At 37.0% G+C, this 11,129-nt stretch overlaps 1 protein-coding gene across 1 annotated transcript; it reads left to right on the forward strand.

The window, feature by feature from the left end:
* Window positions 1-774: 774 nt before the first annotated feature.
* On the forward strand, window positions 775-10,866 carry LOC119192600 (protein Wnt-7b-like; the record flags this gene model as incomplete). Its single annotated transcript, XM_037446414.1, has 5 exons — window positions 775-906; window positions 1,608-1,705; window positions 7,999-8,110; window positions 9,191-9,380; window positions 10,747-10,866. Coding segments are annotated over 5 exons (652 nt in total), but the record flags the coding sequence as incomplete, so codon positions are not given.
* Between the last annotated feature and the right edge of the window lie 263 nt (window positions 10,867-11,129).

The following is an 11,129-nucleotide window of genomic DNA, read 5'->3' on the forward strand; positions in this document are numbered from 1 at the left end:
AAATATATTTCATTAGATATCGTATGTAAATACAGTTTGTAGAACGTTGAGTTTTTTTCGCAATGCCTTTTATGTAATTGCGACGAACGTGTTTCGCCGTGTTTTCAATTTTAATTTTAAACTTTAATATGCAAGATTTTATTTTGAACTCTAAAGGGTAATTTTAATCGGAATGATTTGCGGTTGTGTAATGTTTTCTGAGGAATATTATAACGTCTTTTTCTGTCTGGTTTATTTTTCTTAATTACGCTTAATATTAGGTGAAGTGAAGTCACTTTGTCGTAACAAATAGTTTTTTCATCGGTTTCGAATATTGGAATTATCAAAAAGATAATGAATCAAGACATACCAGTGATAACTGAAAAATAGTGTTTGTTTAGCCTTTTAACACAACTAGTCATCTGTACGTATAATTAAACAGCAAAATTCGGAATGTGTATTGAAAAAAATAAAAAAAAAGGGAATTATAATATGAGTAATGGAATACAGATTAGCGATTTTTAGAATAATTTTCTGTCCGACTGATTTTCTATTTGTTAGCACATCTCCTAAAATACTAAACGGTTATGTTTTCTCAGGGATTTTTCACAAGTTTTGTCAAGTAGACAAAGTATAATTGAAAACAGAACACGGGTTTTGTTACATACGGATACTGGAAAAATTATGGACATTTTAAGATATTTGTAATTTACTTTATATACAACTCCCATTGCTGTAAGTTAGATAAACGAAATTATGAGCATAGCTAGTAAATAGTATATGTGTGGTGTGCAGAGGCGGCGCGTGCGGCGGAGTGTCGCTGGGCGCGCACCTAGTCTGCGCGAAGGCCCCCGGCCTCACCGACAAGCAGCGCGCCATGTGCCGCGCATCGCCAGCCGCCATCGCGGCCATTGGAGACGGCCTGCGGTATGTACTATTATTTCTTAGCCTGAAGGGAATCTAAAGAGTCCGCAGAAAAAAAATTAAAACTATAAAATCATAAATAAGTGTAAAAAACATACAAATGTGTGTCAAATACTTTGCTTTTTTATAGAAAGCTATAAAGTGATTTGTTGTTCCGGTAGATACCGTAAGCACAAAAGTATTTTGATGTTCATGTAGCTACAGTAAAGACAGTGATTTGATGCTCATGTAGCTACAGTAAACAAAGTGATTTGATGCTCATGTAGCTACCGTAAAAAATTGATTTGATGCTCATGTAGCTACAGTAAACAAAGTGATTTGATGCTCATGTAGCTACAGTAAAGAAAAACAATTTGATGTTCATGAAGCTACAGTAAAGACAGTGATTTGATGCTCATGTAGCTACAGTAAACAAAGTGATTTGATGCTCATGTAGCTACAATGAACAAAGTGATTTGATGCTCATGTAGCTACAGTAAAGAAAGTAATTTGATGTTCATGAAGCTACAGTAAAGACAGTGATTTGATACTCATGTAGCTACAGTAAACAAAGTGATTTGATGCTCATGTAGCTACAATGAACAAAGTGATTTGATGCTCATATAGCTACAGTAAAGAAAGTAATTTGATGTTCATGAAGCTACAGTAAACAAAGTTATTTGATGCCTATGTAGCTACAGTAAACAAAGTGATTTGATGTTCAGGATGGCGTACGAGGAATGCCGCGTGCAGCTGAGCGGGCGCCGATGGAACTGCAGCGGCGTCGGCGACGGCAACCACTTCGGACACGTTATGCCGATGGGTAAATACAACAGTATCAAAATTAAGACCTTTAATAAACGATCTAAACCTATCTTCGAACGGCGATAGACTGATCAGAATATTTATTTCACCACCATAATAACAGATTTTATTTCGATCGGTTTATTTCATTAATGACCAATATTTCTTTTATTAGGAGTCAAACGTAATAATAAACATACACCATTTATTCCTAAAGGGATGGGCAGACCAACAAGTGCTTCCAAATTCAATTTATATTCTATAAAAAAATACAAAACCTAGACATCAAAACACAAAGCATTGAGACAAAAACTGAACATTCTTAAATCGTTACCTAATGTTAGCTTTGGAATAATAATTGACCTACAAGAACATGATTTGGGCGGTTCATAATCAAATCATAGCTTTGTAAGGTAACACTGTAACACTCTGGTTGTTATAAACTTGACATTTTCGTTGACATAAAGTAATCATCGTCTGCAGAAGTTTGGGTTTGCATTATAGCTAGCGTCGACTAGGCGCCCGACTCTGATAGATTTGAGCCGCAATTTACCTACCAAACATATTTATGTATGCATAAAATTGTAACACGTTGGTGTCTGAACACTATAAATATTGAAGAATTAATAAAGGGGATTATTATCAGAGTATCAAAACCAACCACTAGTTACCATATGATATGTTAAGCTGGCTGTTCGACAACTCATCATTTTAACCATCCGTGCTCGCTCGCGCTTTTATCCATTGAGTTATTTATTCCGTAATGCAACGGTGAAATATTTCGTCAATTGAATAACTATTTGAAGATTTTATATAATGCTAACCTAAGGATAATCACCCTCGAGGCAATTCTTGTGCGCTTGGTCTCCACACCAAATGCACGTCCGTGCACCGGGGCACATTTGCCGCGACCCTAGGCGCACAGCTCGAGCGTATGCCTCTAGGTTGCTAAATTCACATTGAGGTCTGTCTAAGGGTTAGTGAACATTTCCTTTCCCTTCCTTCCAACCATTCTAAGAACTCCTATTCCTTCCTCTTCTCTTCCTTCTTTTCTTCCTCCCTCTATCCCCTCCCTTCTTCCTCCCGGGCCCTAAGACCGTCTAGCTGGAGGCTACCGAACCTCCAGTGATAGCGGTAGGGCCCACCAGCTCATCATGGGGCTGCCGTGGTTGCTAAGCCAGGGGATCGCTTGTACACCATTAGCAGGGTACCCCCGGTGATAACCACAGCAGTTCCCAAAAAAAAACCTAAGGATAATAATACAAAGTTTCGCAATCCTTTGACAGTTCTAAAATACCAAAAATAAACCCTGATTTTGCAAATGGCAAAATAATATTTCCTATATAGACAATCAATATTCTTAATTTTTCTCGGGTCAATACTACGAAAACAAACTTGTAAGGCAATTAATTAATGGCTTCATATTTACTATTCGCTATTATTTCCATATATATGATATTCAAAACATATTCATAACCATTATTATATTTTATGTTTGTAATTAAATGGTATATTTACGATGTTCGTATTGACAGATAGATTATTTGATGTGTTACATCGTGACTGACGCCGCCTACCTAGTTCTGACCGCGAATTTACTATGATGTATACCAGAGGTTCCCAAACTTTTTTTCTCATAGACCCCTTTCAAAATTTTGCTGGTTCCGATAGATTTTTTGGTTTGGCAGAGAAGGTGCATCACAACTACCGCCCAGTTAATACGGTGGCGCTGGTTCCGGTGGCCCTTTTTTTCTGGTTTCGCAGAGAAAGTGCATTACAACTAACGCATAGCCATCGCGGGAGGCGTCTGGAGAGTTATGTTGTGGTCACCTTGCCTTACTACCGCTATCAATATTATCTGCTTACATTGAAGTCAAGCCAACATTTTAGTTCTTTACTAACAAACCAGATAAACTATCGTGGACCCTCGCTTATAAATTGTGAACTCTAATTTTTTTGGTCACGCCAACGTAGACTTTCGTCAAGTCTCCCGTGGACCCCTGGGGGTCAACTGGACCACTTTGGAAATCAATGATGTATACGATGCTACACATATCCAATTAACGTCTTCCTAATAAACATATCCACTGTAACGTCGCCTTAAGATTTTTTACGTAAATAAAATGTGACAGTGCGGTGATTGACATAGGTGGTACTAAGTATTGTTTACGTTTACGTAAAAAAAATTACATGAATTACATGATTAAATAGGAAATAGGACATGTGACGTGATCTTACTCGTTTTTTTAATATTTCACTGCGCTCGCCATCGTGAGTCATGATATGTTAAGTCTTATTATGTCCATTTATTACACTGGCTACAATATGCTTCAAAACGGAACACAACAGCGACTACACGCTGCTGCTTGGCGGCAGAAATATATATCGCAGTGGTACCTACCCCGACAAACTCTCACATATATGAGAGACGTACCTCCAGTAGATAGGGTGTTAAAATCATTACCCTTTCCTCGCTTCGTCGTAGTCAGGTAAAACACAATGTACCCGTGATTCGTTCGCGTGGAATTTGGTTGCAGAGAAAATTCCAGAATCGAGCATTTCAAATTGACGTGTAATGAATTATGGCTTCAAAATGGCAGTCTATGATTCAAGCTATTAAATTACATTTCCATGTTTCGCACAATGATTCCTCCACCATTATTACAATATATCACAGACATGAATACAAACAATAATTTCATTGGATTACATGATTAATTATTTTTTTATCATTAGATAAAAAATATCAATGGGAAATAGATTAATTATTTTATAAATCATTAGACAAAAATATTCTTATACAAGACATTTTTATATAAGGTACTGCCATGTGTAGAAATGACTTTATTGTATAACTTTTCAATTCAATCAGGTGTTACAATGTATCGCTTTAATTTGAGGATTGAAAAATATGTCTACCAATAAGCACAAACGAAATACATATATATGCGAAAGGTTAGCAAATATGAAATCTTGTTGAACGTTTTAAAACGAAATACGCACATTATGGTCTTCTAAATTCAAATGCTACTCGGCCATCTTTATTCTATATCCAACAAATGCCTTAATAATTTTTTTAATTGTTAGCATAAGCATTGAAGCAAGACTGTCAGACGATAAAGGTGGCAAGAACTTGCTGCAAGCCGCTTCCAACATCTCAGCCTGGCTATTTTTGGTAGAACTCTGTATTATATTCATACTGGCGGTAGATCTCTCATATGTGAGAGTCCGCCTGGGTAGGCACCACCGCAATGTCTATTTCTATCGCCAAACAACAGTGTGTCGTCACTGTTGTTTTCCGGTTCGAAGGACACTGTAGCCAATTTAACTACTGGACATAATAAGACTTAACACCTCATGTCTCAGGATGGCGAGCGCAGTAGAATACCAAACAATACATTGCAATTAAAGGTATTGCATTGTGTTTCTATTGTTTATGGGCGATCGTAACGCTTACCATCAGACGAAATACAAGATCGTCTCGTCATTCAACGAATGCAATGATTCGCGCAATCTACTAAATAATAAACAGCGAGAGAAGCGCGAAGTAGCTAGTCTTGATATAGGTAAGCCTCTGCCGTCCCGCCCACAGGCCTCAAAGTGATTTATTCGCAGCAGTTAATTGACAGCGTTTGTTTAGTGGACGGGATAACGCGCCGTGTCGGGTCGGTGTCGTGTCGTGTCGATATCGGAACGTGGAGATCCTTTTCATTTTAGAATTGGGAATTTATACTTGAACACGGAAATGTAAATTCAGGGGCTGTTTGTGTAATCAACAATTTGCTTCAGTCTTACTAAGAGTTAAGACTATGCCACTATTGTCATATTTTTATACATCACTCTCTTAAAAACACACTGACTTATTCCAAAATTGTTAATTTGTGGGAACAGTCAAAAAGCTCATTTCAGTTTGCGACCTTTTTTTTAAGTTGCTATAAAATTGAAATTGTTAAATATAAGTCTAAAATGAAAGCTATAGCTTGAAAAGAAAGGAAAAATAAAAAAGGTCGCAAACAGAAATGAGTTTTTGAACTGTTCCCACAAATTAACAATTTTGGATTAGGTCATTATTTTATTAAGAGAGCGACATATTATAAATTTGTAACAGGCCCTGGTCTGTACATTATAATTAATAAATATTTAAGAAATATATGGGGGATCTTTATTAGAGTAATAGAAGCCAAGCAAGTTTTTAGAATTTTTTGTCTATATGTTCGTACACACATCAGGCAAAACTACTACATAGATTTGGATTAAATTTTCACCGATTTAATGCTAGAGGTTTACGCTCCATTTTATCTGGGAAAATATTTGCACACGGGCGGAGTCGCGAGCAAAAGCTAGTCTTATACATAGCCAAAAATATCATAGCATGTGTTAAATGTCTTTATTCTTGTGTAACCCTGGTTGTGTTCATGAATAAAATATAATGGCAATATATCACAGTGTATATTAACACATATCAACTCTTTAACAGTTCGCTATAACTCAATTAGTTACATTACTTCATAACATTGTGTACTCAGTATAATTGTTATGTAACGACGTGGCATTTATTAGCAATATTCAATTGAAAACTAATTAGTAAGTGTCGTTATGTATAATATTCCACTTGTGAATAAATAACCGTTCCACAAGTTACAATATAAATTATATATTTTATGCGGTTGAGTTTTCAAGATCGGACATGTTAGTCATAAGAATGAACACTAAAGCTTAAATGACAATCATCATAGCCACAAATATATTGAAAATGAGGGATACAAATATTAAGAATCAGATTTTTTTGCATCGTTTGATCTAGGTTTTGTAGCTCTGGTAAGGTTTTGTAAATAAATAGTTTAATTGTTATGAATTTTGATGATGAAATCAATATTTTGAATAGGTCTAGTCAAAGTTTACTGATTGTCACTTAGATGTGATTTCCCTTCAGGCATCGATATGTATCTTTTATTGGATGATATAAAATACCAGAAAAGTCCGAACTGGACTTGCGCACTGAGAGCTATACAAACTTGTAGGTACGACCATTGCATTCAATTTCATGCAGTTTTTCTTTGACGCGTGTACAAACATACAGACAAGCAATCTAAAAACTGTCGCTTGCCTTCTGTTGTACTAATAAAAATATAAGAATAATTCATTTAAATCATGTGATGTTAATTCCTTAAAAGATTTTCACGCAAAGTTAGGATAAAAACTATAAATCTAAATATCATCACCCTTATTTCTGGGAACACATTAAAGCAGCGTGTCTAAGTTAGTGTTGCCAGACGTGTATTATAGGCACATATTAAAATGTCCCGACGGGACAGACTCTCTCCCGTAAATCAATCGATCTACAATTGACAAGTACTCACGAACGCACGACTCGGTGTTTAATATCATTTAATAAAAAGCGAGTTGATACCTGTTTTTAATTATGATTATAATTGTATTGATTGTTACAAATATTTTAAAACGAATAAGAATATGTTAAAACTGATTCGATCCTCGGAAAAATATGAAAAAAAAAAATGTGATCCCTAAAAAACTGAAATCCCCTATTTTTTGTCCATTTAAGCATTTCTCTCTTATAGACAGAAAAAAAATCTGGCAACCCTAGTCTAAGTTCGCGTATCGGCGCACTAATGAACGAGTGTTCTGTCGCCTAATGTTATTCATGTATTCTCTCGCCTCAGCTACATTTCAATCATCCGCATCTGCATCAGTCTTCGCAAAACACGTACATTTCTACGTCTGAAATGTGTTTGGAGTTATTTCGCTTACTTTTTTCTAAAATTACTTTAGGTGACTTGAATAAAGCAGAAATGTTTGGAATAACAATTTTATGCGATGAGCGTATGTAATATTGTAATTAACAGGAACGTGGTCAGTGATCCAGGCTAGAGCCTAAAAAACTGTTAACCAGTCGCATCGGAATAAACATTAGGCCGTGGATTTAAATTTCTACAGTAATATTCTATGATTTTTTCAAGTACGAGTAGATGGGACCGAAAGTCCCGCGCAGTGGGTTTGAATTCCTGCAGAAATGTTCTAGGTTTTTTTAGGTTGGAAATAGGACCACAACCCCGACGTAAACTTCTTTCCTACCCACAAAACGTGTACAGTAGTGTAGTATTAGGGTTATGTGTAAGACTGGCGTCGACTAAAACGAAAGCAAGGCTTCGCGGAACCGAATTGTATTTATTCCGTATTCGTTAGAGGCCGTTTCATAGTATAGCAGGCGAATGAATGCGACTCGATGCAGTGAGCCTAGGCGATGTCAGCTACTGATTGGTGTATTAACTATGGTAATGTTTGTTTGTGCAGCGACTCGCGAGGCCGCGTTTACGTACGCCATCACGTCAGCTGGCGTGACGCATGCGCTGAGCATGGCGTGCGCGCGCGGCGAGCTGCCCGCCTGCGGCTGCACCGCCAACAGGTCAGCTACTACCCTACGCATGTGTTACTTCTTACCCTTACTAACAGGCACGAGTCTTGAGCACACTCGTGATTGATCGGGTTGATGAACACAGCACTGATTTTTTACGTGCCTGGTTCCTAAGTCGACGCTCTATCGATTGCTCGTGTTATTCCAAATAACTTATTCACAGTGTGTTAAGTAACACTTTAATATACTTAGTAGAACTTCAATTGCAGTACATTTACTTAACATACGCATGTGATCGCATCGGCATATACCGACGACATTGCGCAGGTAATTAACTGTAATTTTATGAAGTGAAGTTCTAGAATATGTCCATATAGACCTCAATAAGTACGGTCTATTTTTATACGGTCATTGCTAAGTGACTTCTAAGACTACATAGAGTATTGTTTAACGAAAGATGGTGATCCCTCGTCAGTCAACGCAATTAGATCACTCACTTACCACGAGGTGTAGTGGAGGCACTTGGCCGTGCGCGCATAAAAAAAGATCGGCATTTTCAAAACTCGTTATATACAGCCCGAATACAAATACATATATGGTATGACGACTCTCTCATCCTCAGTAGCACAAGTGCCATAATACCTACATTTCATAATAGTAGGTAGGTAGTAGGCCCTCTCTAACTCATAGGAGCTTTTTGCCATAACAGCACGATTCTAAACTCGTAAGTCGATATCGGGCGGAAAAATACAATAATATATTTTAAACATCAAAAAAGGAGCTTCTCATTTTGAATTTGGAATTCTTTTTTTGTAAACAAATAACAAAAGTATGTACGTAACTTAAATATTATAATTATTCAAAAAATATTTAAGCACTACATGCATTTTTGCTTTGGCGTCTCCAACATTAACAATAAAACAGTTCAAGGAAATATCAGCGCTGCTTTATTGCCAGCATATACTTACTGAGTTATTTTATACCAAAAATAGTATTAAATATTTTTTGTTAGTTTTTTGTTTTATTCAAAATAAATTTCTAATTTTCTTTCAATTCGATGTGTATTTTTTTTTTTGGTTAATTCAGAACTAAGTCAATTAGTAACCGATTTGAAAATGAATTTGTGATCAGACGGCGCGTAGTGAACGCAGTGGAGCAGTTCCAGTGGGGCGGGTGCGGGTCAGGCGCGTTTGGTGCGCGCGTGGCGCGGCGGTTCCTCGACGCGCGGGAGCTCGAGCGGGATGCGCGCGCGCTCATGAACCTGCACAACAACCGCGTCGGCCGGAAGGTGAGCGAGGTACTACGCACTGCACCTGCACTTGTATATACACATTTTTTTATAAAAAGGTGTAGATTGTATAGCTGCAGTGGCACGCAAAATTGAAGATAATTAGCGTAATCAGTTATAGTATTGAGTATCGAAAAATGTTAAATTGTAAAATGTAGGTACATAGTGTAATTTTGACTCTTTGAACGACCAACATCTCAGTCCAACCCTTAAGTATGAAGGCTGCAATCTTTTATCGTCGGGACAAAATTATAATACAAAAATCCGCGATAAAATAGTTGTATTTCGAAGTCTAACATTTGCGTAAGAATAAGAAATCATTAGTATTGAGTATCTTTTGAAGTATGTTGCCTAAATATTGTTCGATAAAATGTCCTGTATGATACAGTACGTATTATACTGAGGCGTACTATTTCCACGTGTCATATTGTTGTTTGCTATAATATTAGGCAAATGTGCGGTAACGCGTCCTTTAAACCCAATGCCATATNNACACCTTTTACTGAAATATCATTGCTTTAATAGCCTGTACAGGAAAATAAGAAACCTCACCGTGTTATGAAATTAATTATTTGTATTGACAACATTAACTTCAAAATGCAAAAGCCACGGCCCCAAAGCAGGCTTTTATTTTCCTGTATAATACATGTATAGATAGACAAATCACCCGGTTTAAGCGAGGTTCAGATTAGCTAAAAGACTTGAAGAAATCGACTTGCGCAAGCAAGTATTACTATGTAAACAATCACGGCAAGCTTACTTTAACAAAAAATTGATGCAAGACATGTGGCAAGTTGTAACATAACTACAGAAATTTTGCCGCTAACTCGCTAGTTTAAATATCTGTGCATTATATTGCTGCAAGGTCTTCCTAATCTAAACTTATCATTAGACGCAGAGCTTGGGTAAAAAGCCGATATAAACACCAATGAAGAAGTATATACTGGGTACAAGAATATACTCAAGGAGGTCCGAGTATAAAGGATGTTCCTCGGGTTTTACTCAAAGATTTGAAACCGACAAATGACCCATCTATACATCTATATTACCAATCGTCTTGGCCAGCTTATACAAGGGAGGTGGGAATGATTTTAGATTCAGAGTGAAAACGTGCATGATAACTTTAAGGTCAAAAAAATTGGACATAAACACGTAAATTAAGAGATCAAAAATTAGTTTTGAGATAACAAAACGTAAAATTATGAGTATTTTTTAAATCACTGTCTTTAAATACCTATCAGCACGGTAAAATAAATCAAACGATTTTAATATTGGAGTAAAAACAGGCAGTCTACATTAGTTGTTACATCAAGACAGACCAGATCATATCTACAACGTTCTCTCTAATAACACCCTTACCAATCCAAACAACGAAATCATTCTGGCTATTTATCGTAAGAACGAGTTCTTCAAGCTCTTTACTGCAAAAGACTGCAGTTCTGCCCTCGCTGCCGAAGATCGCGCGGCATTCCTGTCCTCCGACTCTTTAAAAGTTCAGGGCCGCGTGCCGACGATCTCGGTAATTGATAGATAGTCTGAATATCATCCCTTAATCACTGATATCTCTGTCCCCTCCCAGTGGAGTCTTGAGCCGAGATTACCTGTTTGAGGGTTGCCCGCAGCATGGATGCTTAATGCAAAGGGTTTGCTAACGCCTAAATCTCTTAAATCGACCGATGTCTTTTGAACTAGCTGACTTGTGTCAGGCGTAATTTGGACAAACTTAAAATCAGTTTAAAAACAATCTATATAAAACTTATATTACCCTATAGGTACCTACTT

The sequence above is a fragment of the Manduca sexta genome, unplaced genomic scaffold (assembly GCF_014839805.1).
Source record: "Manduca sexta isolate Smith_Timp_Sample1 unplaced genomic scaffold, JHU_Msex_v1.0 HiC_scaffold_2972, whole genome shotgun sequence".
NCBI classification, from domain to species: Eukaryota; Metazoa; Arthropoda; class Insecta; order Lepidoptera; family Sphingidae; genus Manduca; species Manduca sexta.